The sequence below is a fragment of the Dasypus novemcinctus genome, chromosome 19 (genome assembly GCF_030445035.2).
Source record: "Dasypus novemcinctus isolate mDasNov1 chromosome 19, mDasNov1.1.hap2, whole genome shotgun sequence".
Lineage (NCBI taxonomy): Eukaryota > Metazoa > Chordata > Mammalia > Cingulata > Dasypodidae > Dasypus > Dasypus novemcinctus.
The window spans coordinates 183,571-207,332 of record NC_080691.1 but is presented as its reverse complement, the minus strand read 5'-3'; the positions used below and the strand labels follow the sequence as shown (position 1 = coordinate 207,332).

The window sequence follows — 23,762 nt, the reverse complement described above, 5'->3', positions numbered from 1 at the left end:
CCACCACGAGGCACCGATGGGCTCAAACAAGTTTAATAAATAAAAAGCAAGGGGTCACGTCACAGTGTGGTCCTCGGTGGGGCAAGGGGAGTCGAGTCCAGCCCTGCAGAGCGAGGGGCTCACAGGAACCACCCACCCCCCGGAGGACGCCACCCCGACTTGTAAACAGAAACATAAATAAAAGAGGGGGGGGAAGGGGGGAGAGGGACCCCAGCCCCCACGCTGGAGAGCATCCAGCAGGGACGCCCTGCGCGGCCGGCGCGGGCCACGTGGCCCTGGGGAGCCCAGAAGGGGCCGGTCCTCCTGGAGCCGCTGCCTCAGAACCAAGCGAGGGGAAGGGGCGGCCCAGCAGCGGGCGGCTGTCTCCTCGCGGGCCGGGGCTGCGCGGGCGGCCGGCCGGGGGCGGGTTAAAGTGCGGCTTTTCCTGAAGTGGCGGGCGGGCGGGCGGGCGGGCCAGCGAGGTATATGGCTCTGTGCCCCGGGATTTGGCACTGAGTAGCAGCTGCCCTCCGGCCGCCCGCCCGCCAGGGTGTGGAGGACCAGCCGGGGAGCCGAGGGCCGGGGCTGCTGGTGGCCGGCGGACGGGCGGTCCTGCCCCGCTGGGGGCAACGGCGTCTTCCCTCGCCTCTGCGGCTGGAGGCCAGGTGGCCGGCGGGTCTGCGCAGGCTGGGCCAGCCCGTCCTCAGTGTCGACGAGCAGACACCGCCGCGGCCTGTGAGGAGGAGGCCGGGAAGACGGGCGCAGGCGGGCCGGGCGCAGGCCGCGAGTCCAGGCTGGGAACAGGCATGGGCGGCCCTGCGGTCAGCGATCAGCAGGTCATCACGTTACAGCTGTGGAGGAGCGGGGCTGTCAGTGGCTCCCAGGGCATCCCGCGCGGCCCGGGAAGGCGCGGGGCGGGGGCTGCGCACTCCTCCTGGGCCTTGAGCACCCGATGTGCTGCCCAGCCAAGAGGAAGGCAGAGGAGACCAGAGCCAGCGGCACCCAGCCCACGTCCCTGCGTCTCCGCCCTGGGGGGGGCCTCGACGGGAGGGGGTGGGGTGGGTGGGGCCTGGGTGGGGCGGAGCTTCAGGGGTGGGGCCTGGGTGGGGCGGGGCTTCAGGGGCAGGGCCTCGGCAGGGTGGGGTGGGGCGGGGCCTCGGAGGCAGGGGCGGGGCCTCGTGGGGGTGGGGGGGGGCACTCACTGTGACAAGGGCTCCGCGTGCAGCCCTGGTGCAGGGCAGGCTGGGTGGGCGGCCAAGAAAGGATTCACGTCCCCAATGCCGATGAGTCCAAACTCCGCGACTGACAAGGCCACCTGTGCAGGCGCCACGGCCTCCTCGGGGTCCCCGCTCAGATCCACACGGCCGGAGATGAGGGGCAGCTCCTCAGGGAGGGCGCCGGGCAGCGCGAAGTCCACAGCCAGCCGCGCACTGGCGGCTGGCTCTGGGGCAGCTGTGGCCGGCGGGTAGAAGGCCGGGGGCCGCCGCAGGAGCACAGCCGAAGGCCCGTCCAGCTGCTGGAAGGGGCGGGGCCCTGGCTCGGAGGAGGGGCGGTCATGGGCGTCCACCCCGGGCTCGCCGACATGATGGGCCGCGCCGTCCACGCCCACAGGGCCTGTGGGGGAGAGTGTGCTGGGCGGGGGCCACCTGCACTGCCCGGCACAGCCCCCAGCAGCCCCCAGCAGCCCCCAGCAGCCCCTGGCATTACTCCTCCACGCGGGGCTGTGCCCACACGGCCTCGGGAGCGTGCTGGCCAGTGAGCGCACGAGCTGCACCGTAGGCGGGCGACACCTGAGGCTCGGGAACGCGGAGCCCGCACACACCACCCCGCGAGGGCCGTGGGCAGCACCTTCCACGGCAGGCTCAAACGACAGGCGGCACTCGCACAGGCGAAGCGAGAAGAAGCCCGCCGCGCCACGGGGCGCCAGCCCCAGCCTGCAGGGCCCTCGGGACGGAGCCTGGGAACCGCCAGGCGTGGAGGCATGGAGCCGCACCAGGCTCGACCACCGGACGGGCGGCCGGAGCCCAGGGTCCCCCCTGCCTCCCTGGTGGCGATGGAAACCCGCGGGGCGCTTGGCTCTGACGCCTGACCCACCTGTGCACAGGCCTGCTGCGGTGCCCCGCAGGGGGCTGCCGGCGGCGGGGGGCGGCGGCGAGGCACGGGGGCGGCCGGGCGCATCGGGGTCCCCGGTGTCCAGGTCCTGCTCCGTGTCCCTGTGGGGGCGGCACGGTGAGGGGCGGGACGGGGGCACGCGGTCTAGGAGCCCGGGCCCGCCCAGGGCGTCCTCGCGGGGCGGCACGCACGTGGCTCCCGACGGCACGCACTTCCGCCGGCCCAGGCGCGACTGCTGGGTGAAGTAGTCGTGGCGCTCCGACTTCTTCCACAGGTAGTAGTACTCCACGCACTCGCCCACAGACCGCGTGCGCACCTGGGGGCGGCGGTGCGCCGTGAGCGGGCTCAGCCTCGGCACAGCCCTCCAGCCGGCGCAGCCCCACGATCCACAACCAGAGCCAGGCCTGGTGGCCGTGGAGGGGCACGGGGTGGGGGCGGAGCCACGGCCGGGCAAGCGCAGGAGCACGTCTGCGCCGGGGAGCGCACGAGCGTCTGCGCCCGCAGCAGGGTCCGCAGCTCACAGGAGGCCGACAGGAGGCCCCTCACCTTGTTGGCCTGGATCAGGTGGAAGTTCTTCCCGTGCACACGGAAGCCATGCTCGAAGTTCCTGCACTCCTCCTCGCTCCAGGCACAGAGCCCATCTGCAGGGGGCCAGGGGCAGGGGCTGGAGGGCGGGGGCGGGGGCCAGGGGCAGGGGGGCAGGGGCTGGAGGGCGGGGGCGGGGGCCAGGGGCAGGGGTCCAGGAGGCCAGGGGGCCAGGGGGGCAGGGGGCAGAGGGGCAGGGGGGCAGGGGGGCAGGGGGGCAGGGAGCAGGGGGGCAGGGGGGCAGGGGGCAGAGGGGCAGGGGGGCAGGGGGCAGAGGGGCAGGGGTCCAGGAGGCCAGGGGGCCAGGGGGGCAGGGGGCAGAGGGGCAGGGGGCCAGGGGGACAGGGGGCAGGGGGCCAGGGGGCAGGGGGCCAGGGAGCAGGGGTCGGGGGCCGGGGGACCGGGGGGCCAGGGGGAAGGGGGCCAGGGGGGCAGGGGGCAGGGGGCAGGGGGCAGGGGGCAGGGGTCGGGGGCCGGGGGGCAGGGGGCCAGGAAGCCAGGGGGCCAGGGGGGCAGGGGGCCAGGGAGCGGAGGGCAGGGGGCAGAGGGGCAGAGGGGCAGGGGGGCAGGGGGGCAGGGGGGCAGGGGGCAGGGGTCGGGGGCCGGGGGACCGGGGGACCAGGGGGAAGGGGGCCGGGGGGCAGGGGGCCAGGGAGCAGGGGGGCAGGGGGGCAGGGGGGCAGGGGTCGGGGGCCGGGGGACCGGGGGGCCAGGGGACCGGGGGGCCAGGGGGAAGGAGGCCGGGGGGCAGGGGGGCAGGGGGGCAGGGGACCAGGGGGCCAGGGGGCAGGGGGGCAGGGGGGCAGGGGGACAGGGGGGCAGGGGGGCAGGGGGCTGGGGGGCCAGGGGGAAGGGGGCCAGGGGGGCAGGGGCCAGGGAGCGGAGGGCAGGGGGCAGAGGGGCAGGGGGGCAGGGGGCAGAGGGGCAGGGGGGCAGGGGGGCAGGGGGGCAGGGGGACAGGGGGGCAGGGGACCAGGGGGCCAGGGGACCAGGGGGGCAGGGGGGCAGGGGGCCAGGGAGCGGAGGGCAGGGGGCAGGGGGGCAGGGGGCAGGGGGGCAGGGGGACAGGGGGGCAGGGGGGCAGGGGGGCAGGGGGGCAGGGGACCAGGGGGCCAGGGGACCAGGGGGGCAGGGGGGCAGGGGGGCAGGGGGCCAGGGGGGCAGGGGGCCAGGGAGCAGGGGTCGGGGGCCGGGGGACCGGGGGGCCAGGGGGAAGGGGGCCAGGGGGGCAGGGGGCCAGGGAGCAGGGGGCAGGGGGCAGGGGCGGGGGCTGCACGGACGGGGCGGGCCTCACCTCGAATCACCTTCACGTTGAACCGCAGCCTGCGCAGCGCCTCCTCGGCGTGGAAGTTGCACTTCACCAGCTCATAGAGTGCCTGGGGGGAGGCGCTTGTCTCCCGCCTGCCCCCAGGCCGCCGTGGGGCCTCCCCGACCCCCACGCTGACTGCAGGGGTTACTTCGGGCTGCTGGCTGGCCGCTGGACGCACGGCAGGCGGCGTTTGGACCTGTACTGCGGGGCAGCCGCCAGGCCGGCCCTGGGTGCCCCTCCGGGCCCCACGTCCCCAGCCTGCCCACTCCCGCCCTGCTGCCCGGCCTGCCCAGAGGCCCCGCAGCCCCCACCTGCTCGCTGTCCTTGACCGCCTCTCCGAGCGGGAGCTGGGACCCGGCCATCTCGTCCCACCTGCGCGTCACGGCCCGGAACAGGAACTCCTCCACCTCCCTCTCGGGGAGGATGTTGGGGTCCCAGAGAAGCTGGTCCTCGTTCTCGTAGACTGTGGGAGGCAGAGGCGCAGGGCGCGTTACGGGGGCAGCACCGCCTCCAGCTCTGACCGCCCCCGCGCCCAGCACCTGGCCCAGGTCAGGCCACTGAGCACAAGGCAGTGGAAGCTGTGCTGGGAGTGAGAACACGCGGCCACGCAGCGAGCGGGCACCGGAGCCAAAGGGCCAGGAGGCAGCGCTGAGGGCAACCGCTGCCCAGCCCGGGGAGGGGCTTCCAGCCGTGGCCTGGGGAGGGGCCGCGAGCGGGAGCCTGGACGCTGGGCCGGCACAGCCCGGGCGGGACCACAGCCCGGCGGCACAGCCAGGTGCCTCTGCAGCCACTGCGGTCCCAGGGCGTGCGCCGCTGCGGGAGGAAGCCCGCCTGCGCAGGGGAGCAGCGTCCGGAGGGCGGGGCCAGGAAGTGCACTTGGAGGCCATCGCCCTTAGCGTGGGGGACCAGGGCAGCCTGCAGCTGGGGATCCAGTCAGCACCCCACGACCCCGGAGCGCAAACCAGACCAGACCCACAGAGCACGGTGCCCGCTCAAGGAGAGAGAGGCGGGCTCGGGAGAACTGCTCCGCACTGCACAGTCTCCACCGCCGGGAGCCGGCACAGAAGACGCCTACCAGGCGGCGCCACCGGCCACTCGAGCGAGCGGCAGCCTCTCCCCACCCCCACTTCCACAGCTGAGCCCCCAGATGGGGAGAGGCCCCTGCCTGGAGGGAACCTCACCTGTAGCCCTGGCGTGAAGAGGCGGGAGAGTGAGAGAACAAGGTCTGACGACAGAAGACCAAGAGATGCGCTGGGCGTCGGGTGAGGAGACCAGGGCTTCAAAGTAACCGAGATAAGGCGAGAAGACCAAGAGATGCGCTGGGCGTCGGGTGAGGAGACCAGGGCTTCAAAGTAACCGAGATAAGGCGCCCAGGGCGAGGTAACGCGCAAGGACGAGTTAAGGCGCAAGGACGAGCTAACGCGCAAGGACGAGCTAAGGCGCAAGGACGAGCTAAGGCGCCCAGGGCGAGCTAAGGCGCAAGGGCGAGCTAAGGCGCAAGGGCGAGCTAAGGCGCCCAGGGCGAGCTAAGGCGCAAGGGCGAGCTAAGGCGCAAGGGCGAGCTAAGGCGCAAGGGCGAGCTAAGGCGCAAGGGCGAGCTAAGGCGCCCAGGGCGAGCTAAGGCGCCCAGGGCGAGCCAACGAGCCCAGGACGCACCAAGGCGCCCAGGAGGCCGAGAGGCAAACGAATGGGCGAAGAGCCAGAGCCTCAGCAGCCACCGTCTACGCACAAGGACCAACCGCTCCAGGCCTGGAGAGCACGACTGACTCCAGGAGCCCACTGGACAGTGCGCAGAGGGCAGGACGGGACGCTCCAAGTGTCCAAGAGAAAACCCACCGAAGCCCGGGGAAAAGGCGGCTGGAAAGAACGGCTGGCGGAGCGCGGCGGGGTCACTCGGCCACACGGGCTGAGCACGGGGAAGCAGACCCGAGGTCTGAAGGACGGCAGCTGAGGACCGCACGCGCCGACGAAGGCCACCGAGACCCAGGGAGCCCAGGAAAGGCAGAGGTCCCCACGGCACCCGCTGCCAGGGGCGGGGGAGCCCTGAAAGCACAGGGCCTCCCAAGGACACGAGGGCTGCACACGCGGCAGCAAGCAGCACGCTGGGAGAAAAGAACCCGCCAGCCCGGGAACTTGAAAAAGCCAGCACAGGATTAACTCTCGCAGGTGCACAGACCCAGCAGCATCCCCCTCCAGCAGAACGGCGTGTGGCGCTGGCGGGGACAGAGGGCTCCCCGAGCACCGCCCGCAGATGAGCAGCACTCGCTGATACAAACGACCCGGATTTTGGAATCATGAAAATACTCTAATTTTGACTGAAATAATGAAGGCACGAGTCTTATCACAAACGCCACCAAGTGTACGCTTTCAATGGACTATATGATTTAGGAATGTTTCACTAAAGTTGACAGAGAAGTACCGGCACCAAGGCAGGAGGAAGGCCACCTGAGTCCACCTGCCTTAAGGCTCGTGCGAGGTGGAGAGCTGGAAAGCACTACCTTAACACAGAACATGCGGAACAGGTGCAGCTCGAGGGGCTGAGTGCCTGCTTCACACGCACAAGGTTCTGGGTTCAACCCCCAGCACCTCCTGAAAAACCAAACAAGAAATATCGTGAGATGTGATAAAGTCAAGGGTGCATATGGGAAGCCGAAGGGCTCAGTCAGTTGAGAGCCTGCTTGCCACATGGGAGGTCCCAGCTTTGGTTTCTGGTGCCTCTTAAAAAACTAACAGAAGAGCAAAACAAATTAAAAAACCAACTCAGGGACGCCAGTGTGGCCCAGGGCTTAGCGGCGGTTTCCCACAAGGTCCCAGGCTCAATCTCCGGCCCACGGTACCTCAAAAAAAAGAAATGCATGTCATCATCACTAGGGTAATCAATACAAAAGGAAACAGAAAAACTCCAACTTAGGAGCCTAACGTTTAAAGTCATGCACTTACGTTAACCGTTAAAGAGCAGATACCTTAAAAACAGGGAAAGTTTGTGAACAAGCACTTCACAAGACAACATCCAAGGGACCAACAAGTACATGGAAAGCGTGTCTCATCAAGGAAATGCAGATGAAAGCCACGATGACACCACACCTCACCCACCAGAACGGCTAAAGCCAAATGGACATCACCAAGTGCTGACAAGGAGGTGGAGCAACTGGACTCCAGGGGGCTGCTGGTGGGGAACCGCGAGCCGAGCACGAGCCCACCCCCATCCTCCAGGCTGTCGTGGGGAACCGCGAGCCGAGCACGAGCCCACCCCCATCCTCCAGGCTGTCGTGGGGAACCGCGAGCCGAGCCTGTCTACCCGAGCCTCCCGATCGGAGCGAGTAACAAGCACGTGCCTCCTGAAAGACGCACGCCAGAACACCTGGACCCACCTATGGGAACGCCCGTAACAGAATGGAACTGTAGAAGGGAGACACGCCCATACAAGGGGAGAGCGCGCGACACAAGGAGACGGGAGCGCGACACAAGGAGACGGGATCTAACCTCGGAAACGTGCCCTGGTGTCGCCTGGCTCTCGCCTGGCTCTTCTGCAGGGCAGGGTTGTGGAGGACAGGCTGGGGGAGGAGGCCGTAATCGAGAGGACACTCAAGCACCTCAGAGAGCAGCTAGAGAGCCTCTTTCTGGGGGAGGGTCCTGGGCACCACCTGTCCCTCTGCTCCGGCCCCCACAGCTGAGAACACACGGTACCCACGCCCAGCCCCCACAGCTGAGAGAACACGGCACCCACCCACGCCCAGCCCCCCACAGCTGAGAACACACGGCACCCACGCCCAGCCCCCACAGCTGAGAGAACACGGCACCCACGCCCAGCCCCCACAGCTGAGAACACACGGCACCCACCCACGTCCAGCCCCCACAGCTGAGAGAACACGGCACCCACGTCCAGCCCCCACAGCTGAGAACACACGGCACCCACCCACGTCCAGCCCCCACAGCTGAGAGAACACGGCACCCACGCCCAGCCCCCACAGCTGACAAAACACGGCACCCACCCACGTCCAGCCCCCACAGCTGAGAGAACACGGCACCCACGTCCAGCCCCCACAGCTGAGAGAACATGGCACCCACGTCCAGCCCCCACAGCTGAGAGAACACGGCACCCACCCACGCCCAGCCCCCCACAGCTGAGAACACACGGCACCCACGCCCAGCCCCCACAGCTGAGAGAACACGGCACCCACGCCCAGCCCCCACAGCTGAGAACACACGGCACCCACCCACGTCCAGCCCCCACAGCTGAGAGAACACGGCACCCACGTCCAGCCCCCACAGCTGAGAACACACGGCACCCACCCACGTCCAGCCCCCACAGCTGAGAGAACACGGCACCCACGCCCAGCCCCCACAGCTGACAAAACACGGCACCCACCCACGTCCAGCCCCCACAGCTGAGAGAACACGGCACCCACGTCCAGCCCCCACAGCTGAGAGAACACGGCACCCACGTCCAGCCCCCACAGCTGACAAAACACGGCACCCACCCACGTCCAGCCCCCACAGCTGAGAGAACACGGCACCCACGCCCAGCCCCCACAGCTGAGAGAACATGGCACCCACGTCCAGCCCCCACAGCTGAGAACACACGGCACCCACCCACGTCCAGCCCCCACAGCTGAGAGAACACGGCACCCACGTCCAGCCCCCACAGCTGAGAGAACACGGCACCCACGTCCAGCCCCCACAGCTGAGAGAACACGGCACCCACCCACATCCAGCCCCCACAGCTGAGAACACACGGCACCCACGCCCAGCCCCCACAGCTGAGAGAACACGGCACCCACGCCCAGCCCCCACAGCTGAGAACACACGGCACCCACCCACGTCCAGCCCCCACAGCTGAGAGAACACGGCACCCACGTCCAGCCCCCACAGCTGAGAGAACACGGCACCCACGCCCAGCCCCCACAGCTGAGAGAACACGGCACCCACGTCCAGCCCCCACAGCTGACAAAACACGGCACCCACCCACGTCCAGCCCCCACAGCTGAGAAAACACGGCACCCACCCACGCCCAGCCCCCACAGCTGAGAGAACACGGCACCCACGTCCAGCCCCCACAGCTGAGAGAACACGGCACCCACCCACATCCAGCCCCCACAGCTGAGAACACACGGCACCCACGCCCAGCCCCCACAGCTGAGAGAACACGGCACCCACGCCCAGCCCCCACAGCTGAGAACACACGGCACCCACCCACGTCCAGCCCCCACAGCTGAGAGAACACGGCACCCACGTCCAGCCCCCACAGCTGAGAGAACACGGCACCCACGCCCAGCCCCCACAGCTGAGAGAACACGGCACCCACGTCCAGCCCCCACAGCTGACAAAACACGGCACCCACGCCCAGCCCCCACAGCTGAGAGAACACGGCACCCACGCCCAGCCCCCACAGCTGAGAGAACACGGCACCCACCCACGTCCAGCCCCCACAGCTGAGAAAACACGGCACCCACCCACATCCAGCCCCCACAGCTGAGAGAACACGGCACCCACCCACATCCAGCCCCCCACAGCTGAGAAAACACGGCACCCACCCACGTCCAGCCCCCACAGCTGAGAGAACACGGCACCCACCCACGTCCAGCCCCCACAGCTAACACACGGCACCCACCCACGTCCAGCCCCCCACAGCTGAGAACACACGGCACCCACCCACGTCCAGCCCCCACAGCTGAGAACACACGGCACCCACGTCCAGCCCCCCACAGCTGAGAGAATACGGCACCCACCCACGTCCAGCCCCCCACAGATGAGAAAACACGGCACCCACCCACGTCCAGCCCCCAGCCCCGGGAGGCCTTCACCTCTTTGCCGAGGAGCTCAGTACTTCTGTCTGTCCGTCCCACCCCACTCCCTGTGCCTGAATCATGTTTCAATGGCTTCCTGAGCTGGGAGTGCCGGGGGCGTGGGGGCCAGGAGGATGAGACCCAAGCCAACAAACATTTTTTTGCCGGGAAGTGGAGGAAAAACTTCTACCTCCAAAGGCCAGTGGAGACCCGGATCTAAACTCTGGTGGGAGAGACGGACACCAAGTCAGAAGGGTGTGAGGCCTGACCGTGCTGGAAGGCCCCTTGCTGTGGGGCCTGGATAAGGGGAGTGGGAGCCGGGAGCTAGGCCGGGAGGTCGGGGCACCAAGGACGGTGTGGACCAGGCCAGGCAGGTGCAGGAGCACGGAGCCTCGAGCCAGGAGCCTGCCCTCCACGCTGTGAGCTTGGCTGTGCACCGGGCACCGAAGCCCCTCGGTTCTCTCCCGGGACCTGGAACTGGGACCGGCCGACACCCAGCAAGCCATGCACGAAGGCCAGAGAGGCCCCCAGCTCGCCCCCCGCCCACCCCACTTACTCTTCTCGCCGTGTCTGTTCAAATGCAGGCTGCTGAGGTCAGCTTGGAACTGGGGCCCAACCATGATCTCCTGCAAAGGCCAAGGCCGGGGAGTAAGGGACCGAGGGGGCGGCCGGCCGGCCCGGGGTACACCTGCGCACCCACCCAGCCACGGCAGGTTGTGTCCTGATGGCTGGAGGGGCGTGAGCAGGTCAGGGTGTGTGTGGACGTGAGCACATACGTGTGCACATGTGCATGAGCGAGCACGCAGAGAGCACGAGACCGAGCATGCCTGAGCCTGAGCGCGCAGGTGTGAGCGTCTGTGTGCACGTGTGCATACGTGTGACCATCTGCATGTCTGAACCTACGTGAACACGTGTGCACACCTGTCTGTGTACGTAAGCGTGAGTGCAGAGCATGTGTTTGTGCATGGGCATGCCTTGTGTGAGCATGTGTAAGCACATGAGTGTGCCCGTGTGAGCACATGAGTGCACGAGAATGCCTGTGAGCCGTGAGTGTGCCCATGTGAGCGTGAGTGCACGTGAGAATGCCTGTGAGCACGAGTGTGCCTGAGTGCCCGTGTGAGCACGTGTGAGCACATGAGCGTGCCCGTGTGAGCACGTGTGAGCACGTGAGCGTGCCTGTGTTGAGTGCGTGTCAGCGTGCCCCGTGAGCCCGTGTGAGCACGTGAGCGTGCCTGTGTTGAGTGCGTGTGAGCGTGCCCATGAGCCCGTGTGAGCACGTGAGCGTGCCTGTGTTGAGTGCGTGTGAGCGTGCCCGTGTGAGCACGTGAGTGCACGTCAGCGTGCACAGGAGTGCCTGTGTGAGCCACACCAAGCACCCGCCTCCGCCCGCTGCCTGCCCCGCGCAGCCTGCCCCGCGCAGCGCCGCAGGACGAGCTGGTCTCCCGACCCGGCCCCGCTGCCCCAGGCCAGGACCCGCACGCCCGCCGGGCTGGAGGACGGGCACTCGGGGCCCCTCCCAGGAAGGGACGGGCCGGCGTCGGGGTGGCTGCCGCGGGATGCGCAGCCCCCGCCCGGCCCAAGGGCCCAGGCCGGCAGAGCCACGCACCTTCTTACATTTGTTGGCGGGAAGCGAGTCTTCCTCGGTGTCGGAGGAGGCAGAGGAGCCGGGCTCGCCGCCGCCGTCGGCCAGGAGACGGGCTTTGGGAAGGGAGGCCTGTAAGTCGAGGCACCTCGCGGGAGAGCCCGCCCTTCCTCGGGGCCTCTGGACCCCGGGGGGCAGGCACCTCGAGGGAAGGCCTCCCTGCCCGGGGTCCAGCTGTCCGCCCCCCGCCCCGGGGAAGGCCCACCGCGTGGCGAGGACAGGGTCCGAGGACGGTGCCCCTGGACGTCAGGACCAGCTCAAGCCTCCTCGTCTAAGCCACTCTGCACCGGGTGTCCTGTCCCGCCAAGGGCGCCGGCTCCCTGGCCAGGCCAAGCGGAGGACGCCGCCTGACGGTGGTTCAGACCAAGCCCAGGGCGTGCCCCGGGCTCCTGCACACACCTCTGCCGCCGCACGCCCTGCACCTGCGCAAGGAGAACGGGGACACCCACCTCTGCTCTGGCTGGGGAGAAGCACCGAGGCCTCCCGGGAGGTCACGGACGGCGTGAGGTCGTCGGCTGATGACTGCGTCTCTTCCTCTTCTTCCCCTGAAAGCAAATCCTTCGCTATTTGTTCCTTTTAACAACAAGAAATAAAGAACATTTTGAGGTTTGTTATAATAACCTCAAGACGACACCAACACAACAAACACAAAGATGGCACGCACACCCCGGGGCGCCCCGTGGGCCCTGCTTTGCAGACGGGGAAGCTGAGGCCCCGGGAGGAGGGGCAGTGGGCCCGAGCCCACACTGGCCTCCGCGTGTGCGTCCAGGTCCAAGCCTCCGCAGTCGCCCCCCAGCCCCGGCGCCTGTCCCTGCCCACTGTGTTTCTCCCTTGGAAGGTCTCTGCCTGCCCCTCCATCACCCAAACCAGAGGCACCAGCGGCCAGTGGCCAGGGTCCCTGGACCCCAGCCTGCCCCCTGCAGTCGTCGTGGCGGCTGCCTTGCTCACGCCTGGGGCACGGGCGAACGGGGGCCTGTGGGCCGGCCTCCCCTCCCTGACCCCGCAGGCGCACGCTGCTGGCAAGGGCACTTCTGCACTGCGGCCGGCCCTGGAGACCCCTCACCTTGTCCAGGGTCATGTCCGGCAGGGGTGGTGCGCCGCTGCCCTCGCCCTCCTGCTCTGAGATGGGGTCGGACGCCTCGTAGCCATACAGGGCCAGCAGCTCGTCCAGGGGCATGTCGCCGCCCTGGAGGAGGACGGCCGTCAGGGGGGCCCGGGCCCTGCTCCCCTCCTGGGGGCCAGGCCCCCACCCCAGGACTCAGCGACGAGGCGCTCAGCCAGGCCACACCCCAAGGCCGCGCGCTGAGCTCCAGGAAAGCAGGGAAGGCACGACAGCTGGGAATCTATCCACGCTCATCACAGCACCAGCCGAGAGGAAAAGCTCGTCGCCTCGACACCCACAGAAAAGGCACCTGATGAGATCCAGCACCCACAGCTGGCTTTAAGAAGCAACTGGGGACTGAGGAACAGGTGCTTGGCGGACATAAGCTGTCAGTCTGCCGCCAGCTAGCTACCGCTGTCCTGGGGCCCCCAGCCATCACGCTGCGACAGGCAACAGGAACGTGACCAGGGCCGCGGCACAGGAGCAGACGCAGCCACTCCCCTCGTCCCTGGGCCCCTGTCGGGCCACCGTTCCTGCCCTCCTGCAAGCCTCTGCCGCCACAGCCAGAGCCCCAGCCACGCTCACCCGGCCCTGCGCGTCCTGTCTGCTCCTGGACAGCTCCTTCTCTCGAGCCCCCAGCGCTTGCCTCCCCTCCACCCCAATCCCTGCGCAGCCCTCATGCCGGGGGCCTCAAGCCCACAGGGAACCCCCTTCCTCGGGGCAGCTAAGCAGGACCCGCGGTGGAAGACGCCAACGCGCCTGTCGCAGCTCGTAAGGGTTTCTAATTGTGGGTTTGTTGGGGAAGGGGGCGATTGCCTAGCACGATTCCTGAGTGGTCCAAAACCCCCGAGACCTCTTCCTAACACACGCCACCGCTCCACTCCCCGCCACACCGACACCGCGCCGTGGCACAACTCGCAGCCCCAGAGGGCCCAGCCGCGGCTGTCCTCCTCGCTGCCCCCAGAGTTAAAAAGACGCCAGTCCTTCAAGAGCACCTTTCCTAAGCTGTGTCTCGTGCCTCAGCCTGAGCAGATGTCTTTTCTCTGGTTTTCTCTGTGGCAGTCTCTGTGACAGTGCCGTGGGGTGAGTGGCTGCTCTGCTCGTGTCCTGAAACTGCATTTCACCTCTAAGGATGGCTAATGGGAAAGCTACAACCACCCAGACATCTTCTCAAAAATGAAAGAAGGGTGGCCTGTTCCATCAAAGAAAACGGTACCTGTTGCCATGATTAAGCCGTTACCAAAACCATACTTTTGGAAAAGCCGCGTCTGATGCCCTGAGCCCGACGTCGTCCCGCCTTAAGACCTTTCTGATGAGCGCAGTGCAGTGACAGCAAACACGGGCTTGCTGACGCTGTGACCCGAGCCAGCTCCTGAGTCCCACATCGCTGCCGACGCGCCCCCGCCTCAGGCGCACGTGCGGGAAGGGCCGCGCCCGTAAGCTTTATTAATATGGACCAATCAACTGACTCGATTTTTTAAAAACTGGGAACAAACAAAGCTGAGGCTCCGCTCCCCGAGCACCCTTCGCGGGACCACCATCTGCAGCGCGCCGGCGGCGACCACAACCTCCCTCTCCAACGACAGATCTGTGGGAGGCTGGAAGTCCATTCTTGAACCAAATCAAAACACCACAACAGATGAACGTCTAGCTTAACGAACGAGAGCCGGAGCCTCCCTACCCTGTGTTCAAAGAGATTTGCAAACGTGGAAAACGCCACTGTCCTCTCCAAGTTGCTTTTTGTATTGGAAAATATGGTTTTCCCATTTTTATAAAAACGGGTTACTTCTACTACCCACTAAGGGGCTCGTGTCGCTCTGAGACGAACTGTAACTGAGCAGTCAACGTCTGCCTCGGTCAAGGCAGCAGTGCGGTCCGAGCCCCGGTGCGCAGGCTGTGAGTGGACAGCCCCCGGCCGAGCCCGCGGCCCACGCCCAGCCCTGGACGCGCTGGGCAGCACCTGGGTCAGGAAGTCCTTCTCCGGCTCCTCCTGCGGCTTCTCGGGCCCCCTCGCGGCCTCGCGCTCCTCCCGGACGCCGTAGTTCTGGGACAGGATCTCGGCGAGGTTGAGCCGGTGGTCAGCAGAGCCCATGGACACCACTGCGGGCGACACCGGTGACATGAGCGCCTTGGCCGCCAGGGCCTGACTGCTGAGCGCTGCGTGCGCGTCAGTGCGTGAGTGTGAGTGCGCGTCAGTGCGCGAGGCGCGAGTGGGAGTGCGTGGCATGCGAGTGCATGCCTGAGTGCATGCGTGGGAGTGCGTGAGTGCGTGCGGGAGTGGGAGTGCGTGGGAGTGTGCGGGAGCACGCGTGCGGAGCCAGCAGGTCGGCCCACACGTGGACCCTGACAAGGGCCGCCACCAGCCGTGGCCCCAGGCGTCTCGCTGCACCCCGTCCTGGGGCCTGGCTGTGGCTCCCACAGGACCGCCTGGTCTCAGGGAGAGCACACCGCGCGGGAAGGATGAGCCGTCCCGGGGCAGTGAGGCTCGCGGGCAGCCCCGTGGGGGGGGGAGGGGAGGGCGCCCTCCTGCTGCGGCTGCCGAGGGGACGGGTGGGGGGGGTGGGGGGCCTCGGCCCACGCAGGTCCCTCCTCCAGCCGGCACGCCACGGCGCCAAGAACCCACATCCCGTGTGAGGCCTCATGTGTGGTGCGAACAGATTTCGGGTTTTCCCAAAAGCAGAAGACTGTGTTTGTTGCAGTTTCTCTTCGTGACAGGTCTTCACTAAGTCAAATTTAAAATTAAAAACAACAGGAAAAGGAAACAGCTGGAGCTCAGCATCCCAGCTGGGGTGGCGGGGAAGCACGGTGGGGGCCAGAGCTGGGGGCTCACACCCCCTGCAGGCACGGAGGGTCCTGCTGGCACAGAACCCCGCGGCAGGGTGGGCCCAGCGGCCCACCCCCGGCCCTCAACAGCCTCTCGCTCCTCGTCCTGGGGGCCGCAGGGGAGCCCCCAGGCTCACTGCTCCGCGGCTCCGAGGCCGGTGAGCACGGGAGCGCGCACCACGGGGGGAGGGCGGGGGCTGGACCCTCGACTCCTTTCGGGGTGGCCAGCTCCAGGCAGGTCCTCCTCCCCCGGGCCCCCCGCTGGGCTCCCTGGGCTCTGAGGAGGGGGCTGGGCACCCCAGGCTCACCCTGCCCGAGCGGCGAGGGACGGTACCTGCTGTCGTCGGCACGCCCGGCTCCCTGGGGCACAGGCTGTGGGCGAGGCCGGCGGCCACGCCAGGGCTCTGCCTCCCCTCCGAGGCCTGCGGGGAAGAGAGCGTGCAGTCAGGGGGACACAGGGCGCGGGCCCCCAACAGCCAAGCTGCCGCAGTGGACGAGCGTGCAGTCGGGGGGCACTGGGCGCCGCCCCCCAACAGCCAAGCTGCCATGGTGGACGAGCGTGCGGTCAAGGGGGGCACAGGGTGCCGCTCCCCAACAGCCAAGCTGCCGCGGTGGACGCAGGCGTCAGGGCCCCGAGCAGCCCCACCCATCACTCTGCCCTCACCCGCTGGGGGCGGGAACAGGGTGGTGGTGATCGGCCCGCACACGGCAGGCCCGGGGCAGCGGTCACCACTGGGGCAGGACAGAGACAGTGGGCCGCGCTGGGCACCGGGCCGGGCTCAAGGACCAGGGCAGAGGCCGCCCAGGCACACGCCTTCCCACAGCCGCTGCTGCTCCGGCCAGTCCTGGCAGCACCTCCACAGACCACGCACAGGCCACCACGACCTCACAGTCCACGCCTGGGAACGGCCAGGGAGAGCCACAGCCGGCATCGCGCAGACTCGGGCACGAATGGCCGCCGCAACAAGACCTGAAGTTGCCAAATACTGGAAACCGTCCAGGTGGGCGTCCACTGACAATGGAAAAGACCCGCCCACACAACTGGACAGCGCTCAGCGTGGAAAGAGCGTAACTGGCGCACGTGGCACACATACTTAAAAACTGGTGTCAGCGGAAGGCGCGGCCCCATCTGTGCAAAACACCCCAAACAGGCAGATCCACGGGGCAGGAGCAGGGCTGGGTGGGCTCAGGGGCGAAGGCAGGGTCCAGCCAGGCACGACCCGTGGCTGCGGCAACCCCAGAGCACCGCCCGCTCTGAATGTGGGCGTTCGGCGCTGTGCGCGCTGTGCCTCGATTCTTAAACAGGAGGGCGGGAAGCACCACCACACACGCTGGGAAGTTCACCCACAGTGGAATTACAGACAAGTGGCTCGCAGGGGCGTGAAATCCTCTGCAAATGCTGTGAGCCAAATCCAACGACACAGAGAAAGAACTGCAAAGCACGACCAAGCAGGATGCTCGCTCCAGAGTACACGTTACCCCAATGAAATACACTGTGTCAGTAAGACAGGAAGGGAGCAGACGTGGCTCAAGCAGGTGGGCTCCCGCCTACCACACGGGAGGTCCCAGGTTCAGTTCCTGGTATCTGCTGAAGATGACGAGCAGACACAGAGAGCACACAACGAGCAGACACAGAGAGCAGAGACCAAGCACAGACAATGAGGGGAGGAGAGAAATAAGTCTTTAGAAAAATAAAACAAAAAACCACACGATCGTCTCAACATGCAGAAACAGCACCGAACAACATCCGATGCCCTTTTGTGATTAAAAACACTGAACAAACTAGGACAAAAAGGAATTTCTTTGAGAAACCCACACTGACAGGACACTCAGCATGGCCTGCCTCAGCACTGCTCCCAACACTGGACTGGACCAAACGGCACTGAAAGAAACTGAAGCAGCTCTCCGTGAAAGAGGGGCCTCCCGGGTCCAGGCCAGAGGGTTCTGCAGTGCCGACTAAGGCGCAGTGCTCCCAGCGCGTCCCGACAGACACGACCTCGAGCAGAGCACCGGCCGCCCGCTCTGCAGGGGCTCTTGTGGAAACCCAAGGCCCCCAGAGTGTTGAAACGCTTGAGAAGCAGGAAACGCTGGAGAGCGATTCCCAATCTCAAAGCTTGCCACAAAGCTTACAGCAATCAAGAAACACAGCACTGGTATAATGCTCACAGACACACACACACCAGGGAACAGGACTGAGTCCAGAAATAACCCGCCGCTTACAATCAAGTGAATTTCCAAAACAATCCGACGGCAAATGAGTAGCTTCTTCAGCAAAGACGAGAACAACTGGACATCCACATGCAAAAAAGACGGATCCCTACCTCACACCATACACAAAAGCACATGGACCAAAGACCTAAATTTAAGAGCTAAACTATAAAACTGTTGGAAGAAAACATAAGGATATATCTTTCTGATCTTATATTTGGAAATAGTTTTACAACACTAACAGCAAAAACAACTGAAGAAATAAACTGGACGTCACCAAAACTAATCTCAAAAGATACTACTAGGAAAATGGATAAACAAGCCAAACAATGGAAGAAAACATTTATAAATCATTTACCTGATAAGTGCCTAATAACCAAAATCTATAAAGAATGCCTACAACACCAAGGTAAAGATAATCCAGCCAAAAAGTGGGCAAAGGGCCCCGAACAAGCCACAGGAGCAGCCGGCAAGCACCTGGGAAGACGCTCACATCTAGGCCACCGGGAGACACAAACGAGAACGGAGGAGCTTCCACCCCATGCCCATAGCTTCCACCCCACGCCCACGGAGCGGCTCCCCCCCACGCCCACAGCTTCCACCCCACACCCACGGGGCGGCTCCCACCCCACGCCCATGGCTCCCACCCCACACCCACGGGGCGGCTCCCACCCCACGCCCACAGCTTCCACCCCACACCCACGGGGCAGCTTCCACCCCACGCCCACAGGGCGGCTCCCACCCCACGCCCACAGTTTCCACCCCACGCACACGGGGCAGCTTCCACCCCACGCCCACAGCTTCCACCCCACGCCCACGGCTTCCACCCCACACCCACCGGTGGCTCCGAATGGCAGAGGGTCATAGGAATGGGCAAGAACAGGAGAAACCAGAACCTTCTGACGGCCTGAGGGGATGTAACGGCACAGCTGCCTGGGAAAGCAGTGTGGCCATTCCTCAAAAAGTTCAATCCAATTCCACTCCCAGGAAGAGACCCAAAAGAATGGTAAACACAAAATACATTCAAATATTACAGCAATCCACAAAGCAAAAAAGTGGAAACGGAGATGCCCATCAAATGATGAACAGATGAACATGACACATCCACACAGCACAGTAACACTTGACCTTAAAGAAGAACAAAGCACCAACATGCACTACAGAGTGGAAAAACCCTCGGGACAGGTTAAGTGAGAGAAGCTGGACACGAAGGCCACGTGCGGTCTTGCTCTTTTTCTGATAAAAGCCCGGAAGAGCCCAATCTAGAGGGACAAAGTGGCTGCCACTTTGTCAGGGTCGGGGGTACGGGGTACGGGGTTTCCTTTTAGGTGAACAAAAATGTTCTAAAATTGATAGGCAGTGGTAGTGCTTCCACGAATCTGTGAATATCCTAACAAAAGTTAGCTGTGCACTTTAAATGGGTGAACTGCGCAATACATTAGTATCGCGAAGCTGTTACCAAAAAGAAAGAACAATTGTACTCAGGTTAAATTTGTGCCTAAAAACTAAAGGTTTGGAAGCAAAGTGCATTAGGAACCTCCACACTGATTTCCTCGCCAGGTCCTCAAGAGCCGACGTGGTTGTTCTGCCACAAAGGAAACAAGGAAACGGGCAGAGGCCAGGTCAGCCACGCACCCGCAGGGCCGCACAGCGGCCACTGGCCCGGGTCCTGCGCCTCAAGCCCCACTGCAGCCCGCTGTGTCCCGGAGCAGGGACTCCAGCGGGCCGGAGCGGCCCGTCCACGCTGGAGGTGTGACGTCAGGGCTCTGAAGGTCCCACGCAGAAGCGACAGGCCCCAGTGGCCTGGGCCACAGAGGACAGAGAGGCCGCGCACCGGGAGCCAGCAGGCCGAGCACGCAGTGCCCGGAGCCCGGGCCACCCCGCCTGCTGCTCAGGGTGTGGCAGGGAGGTGGCGTGGCCAGTTGAGCTCCCGACACCCCAAAACCTCCTTCCAGGACAGGGCAGCCACCACCAGCCCACAGGCTGCCCACTCGGCGACTCGACTCACATACGGCCACACACAGCGGGCGGCCTCGCGGCCAACATGGAGAATCCACGCTAGGACCTGGAGGGGGTGGAGACGACAGACGAAACTCCGGGGCCGCGTGCCTGGGCGGCCCAGCTTCCAGGCGCCCGGGTCCAAGGCTGCCCCTCCCGGCGAGGCCAGAGCTGGCTTTCTGTCTCCTGCAACCACAGGTCCTGGGAGCCAGGAGGGAAGCCAGGGCCCCAGGGCGCCTCACACTGGACGCAGGCTCCACGTGCACTGTGGCCGCAGGGCGACCGGGGCCGAGGACCTGGCCCGAGACAGAGGGGCCAGCTGGGGAAGGCTGGGGCGGCAGGAGAGCCGCCAAAGGGAGCCAGGGGGCTGCTCCCAAGGGCCCCAGGCCCGAGAGCTGACCGAGGACCCAGGCTCTGGGGTCCTCTCCCTCCCCACCAACACTCGACTTCTGGGTCCACGCCCAGTGAACAGCACGACTCCAGAGCAGGGGCTGCGTCCACCGGTTCCGAACGCCCCCGTCTCCAGCTCACGGGGTCTCGAGGCCAAGGAAGCTCTGCCCAGGCAGGAGGAGGAACAGACTATCCCCGCCCGCACTCTGGCCGGGCCTGTGCCCTTGGCGGAGGGTCGTCAAGGTGACGTGGTTCCTCCCGGGCTTTCCGAGCGCTGCAAGAGGAGACCAGCAACCACAGAAGGGCCTGAGCAAGAAGCGGCAAGAGGCCTGGTCAGCCCTCAGCGCCACGGAAGAGCGCGGTGGAACAACTGCTGAGCATCGCAGCGACTCACAACGCAGCGACAGGACCACAACAACCTCCTCCGGAGGCCGGACCTGGCCCTGCTACCTGCCCACGGCCCCCCGGGCCGCCCCAGCTCTCCACTCCTGTGACCAACAACGACCGGCACTGCTCAGCCAGTGCGGGAGTGGGCCCAGTTGCCCAGGAGCTGACCAGGGGAGCAGGACCCGCCTGCCCCACCCCCAGGAAGCTACGGACCTAGTCCAGGACCAGGCAACCAACTGGCAGACGAGGACGGCACTGAGCAGGCGGGCAGGGGCATGGGGGTGGGGGCCAGAGGAGGACATCTGAGGGCAGCCAAGGCCCACAGGGCAGAGTGTACAAGAAAAGGGGAAGGGGAGGCCAGCAGGGGTGGGGGGCAAGGCCAGTGGGGAGATTTGAGACTAGTGGGCGGTGAGGCCAGGGGGTGGGAAGACTAGTGGGGGGAGAGGAAGACTTGGGGGGAACTGGGGGGAGGGAACTAGTGGGGGGCAAGGCCAGGGGTGAGTGAAACGAGTGGGGGGTGAGGCCAGGGGGGAGTGAGACTAGTGGGGGGGACGGGGGGGAAGACTAGTGGGGGCGAGGCCGGGGGGGGGAGATTAGTGGGGGCAAGGCTGGGGGGTGGGGAGTGAGCCTAGTAGGAGGCAGGGGGGAGGGAGACTAGTGGGGGCGAGGCCAGGGGAGGAGACTAGTGGGGGCGAGGCCAGGGGTGCACACCATGGCCTGGGTTGTGGCGAGGGGTCATGCTTGATCCGAAGGACACTGAAGACGGAGGAGGATCGAGCACTGGGGCTTTGAAGATAACCAGTTCCCACGAGGACGTGTGCAGCATCCCCTTCCTCACCAACAACCCTCAGACTGGCGAGGATCACGGAGCAGCTGATGCTGACCACTGGCAACTGGCGGACAAGGGGCCGTGTTTATCAGCAAGACCAGGTGGGTCCCGGCAACCCCTTGAGGTTCACCAGCGCCCCGGCAGGACCTCCTAGCTCCGGGGGCCCGCCGTGAACTTCCTGCCTCAGAGACAGGGAGCCCAGGCTCCAGGGGGACAGCCAAGCTGCCCCAGGTCGCACAGGCGCCACTCGGACAGGGTCGTGGCCCGCACCGCCCAGAAGGCAGCGCACCCTGCAGCTGCACTCTCGCCGGTCTCCCGGATGAGGGCAGCTTCCTGGGGAGGCAGCATCTGCTCAGCCACCCAGACCCGCAGGGCGCCTCACGGACACACTTTCCCCAAATTCTCTCAAACCGAAGAGCAGGGGAAATGGGGCGCGTGGCCCCCATGAAGTCCAGCAGGGCCAGCAGCCTCGAGGGGGGTGCTCCCCGGGGGGCGTCTGGCCAGCCGGGTGAGCTGCCCAGGAGTCCCACGCCCCCCACACAGACACGCCCCCCACACCCCTGCCCGCCACTGCCCCAGCCTGTTTCCCTAATGCCCTGAGAAGGGAGAGTGACCCCAGCACCCTCTCTGGGAGGGATGAGCTGGCCCCACCCTCCGCGAAGCCCAAGCACCCTGCGCCTACTGGCACGAGACCCAGTGGGATCTCCAGGGCCAGGCTCCCCACAAAGCTGCTGGGCCACGCCTGCCCCAGTCCCTGTGGGGACCTGGGCCCCACCCATCAGCCGAGGACCAGGACCGGTGGCCGGCCCACCATCAGCAGTGACTTCCGCCTCCCAGGGGCCGGCCGGGGGCTGGTGCGCTTGCTGCGAGTCAGGACAGGACGAGGATCGTGAGGCCTCCACAGGCGCGGCTCCCGCCTCGCCGTCTCCACGCCGCTGGAGAGGGGCGCCAAGGGCTCGCAGAGCCCGGCTTCCTCCAGTTCTGGCCTGACCCGCTAGGAAACTATTTGTCTTTCCGTCCCAGATAGCTCAAGCACTTTCCTTACTTGCCCGAGCTCCACCCAGCTCGAATCGGAAAGATTCTGAATTCCGAAATCTGTCTGGCCCCGGGCATTCCAGCACAGGTGGACAAGCCGGCGACCGGCACCAAGGCGAACGACCCGGCATCGACCTGCCCGGGCCCATCCCCGCTGTGGCCCCTGCCCCGGGCCCTACCCCGCCGGGCCCGACCCCGCCGGGCCCCCCAAGCCAGATGCGCGCCCGGGCGACCCTGGGTCCGGGCGTCAAATCCCACCCGCGGTCTGCAAAGGGCGCGCCGCTCCGCGAGGCGTGGGGCGCGCGCGGCGGCCGCGGGCTGGGGGGCCCGCCCTGGACGCCCGCCGGCCGCGACCACCGCACTCGGCCAAGTTTGAAAGTGCCCGGGCGGCGGGAAGCCTCCCCGGCCCGCGCCCCCGCCCCCGCCGCCGCCGCCGCCGCGCACGCGCACTGCAGCCCGCGATGTGGCAGCCTTGGGGGGGCGCGCGGCCCAGGGCCGGGGGCGGCCGCCGCCGGAGCCCCTGCCCCCGGGGCCCGCCCCGCGCGGCGCACGGCCCGCAGCGAGGGTCTGCGCGCGCGGGGCCCGGCGCGGCCGAGCCGGGAGGCGCGGCGCGGGCGCCCGGGGCGGGGGCTCCCCCGGCCGCTCACTCACCTCCGCCATGGCCGTGTGTGCGCGGGAGGCGGTGGCCGCGCCGGAGCCCCGGATGCGGGGCCGCGCGCTCATTGGCCGCGGCGCCAGGGGGCGGGGCCGGCGCGGGCGGGGCGGGGCCCGGGCCGGCGCGTAGTAGGTGCGCGGCGCGCAGGCGCGCAGGTGCGCAGGTGCGCGTGGCCCGAGGCCGGGCGCGGGGCTCGCGCGGTCCCCTGCGCGCGGGTGGACCCTGGCCTCGGCCTCGGCCTTCGGAGGCGCGGGTTGTCGATAATAAAAATTCTGGTAACAGATCCCGCAGCTGGCACGCAGCACGCGGCCCGCTGGGGCCTCGCCACGCCGGGCTGCGCGCTGTCCGCACGCCCGCAGATGAGCAGACAGGTCCAGCGTGACGAGCGCCCAAGCGGCAGAGCCAGAATGGAGAAATCGGAAACTTTCCGCACTTTTGCTCAGTGTGGAAGGCGAGAAAAGGCGGCCTTAGAGTGAGCTTTGAGGAAGGGGTGCCCCCCACCAGGCCAGCCAAGTGCTGGGCGGTGGGCAAGACGTGGATCCAAAAGGGCCGTTTGGCTCTGAAGCTGAGACTCGTTCTTGAGCTCTGCGATTAAGTGCTGACGGGACGCTGGCGTGTCTCCTTCTGGCTAGGCGCGGGCTTTGAACGGGGCAGTCCTAGCATCTGCCCTCACCAAGCTCAGAGCAGGCCTGGGGGTCAGGGATTCGGCACGTGTCGCCTTTCAGACCCGTAAGTGATGTGGCACATAGAGGCAGAAGGTGGAGAGAAGAAGGGAAGAGGGAGGGTGGAGGCAACTTGCAGAGAGCAGAGAAAGCTGGGGAGGCACACTTAACCCCACTGCAGGAGTGAAGGGCACTTTCCGGCTTGAACAGAGCGGATGGTGGTTCCTACCAAGATCGGGTAAAATGGGATTGAGCACTGA

The 23,762-nt window shown here is 66.6% G+C and overlaps 1 protein-coding gene across 1 annotated transcript; it reads right to left on the bottom strand.

The window, feature by feature from the left end:
- Positions 1 to 17: 17 nt before the first annotated feature.
- MIER2 (MIER family member 2) lies at positions 18 to 22,872 on the bottom strand. Its single transcript, XM_058281115.1, has 14 exons — positions 22,837 to 22,872; positions 15,673 to 15,760; positions 14,476 to 14,615; positions 12,477 to 12,599; positions 11,863 to 11,986; positions 11,378 to 11,469; positions 10,328 to 10,397; positions 4,297 to 4,448; positions 3,971 to 4,052; positions 2,638 to 2,732; positions 2,283 to 2,407; positions 2,074 to 2,192; positions 1,182 to 1,593; positions 18 to 830 (listed from the first exon to the last, which is right to left on the bottom strand). The coding sequence occupies exons 1-14, from the start codon at positions 22,843 to 22,845 to the stop codon at positions 809 to 811; spliced, it is 1,653 nt and encodes a 550-aa protein (XP_058137098.1). The 5' UTR covers positions 22,846 to 22,872; the 3' UTR covers positions 18 to 808.
- Between the last annotated feature and the right edge of the window lie 890 nt (positions 22,873 to 23,762).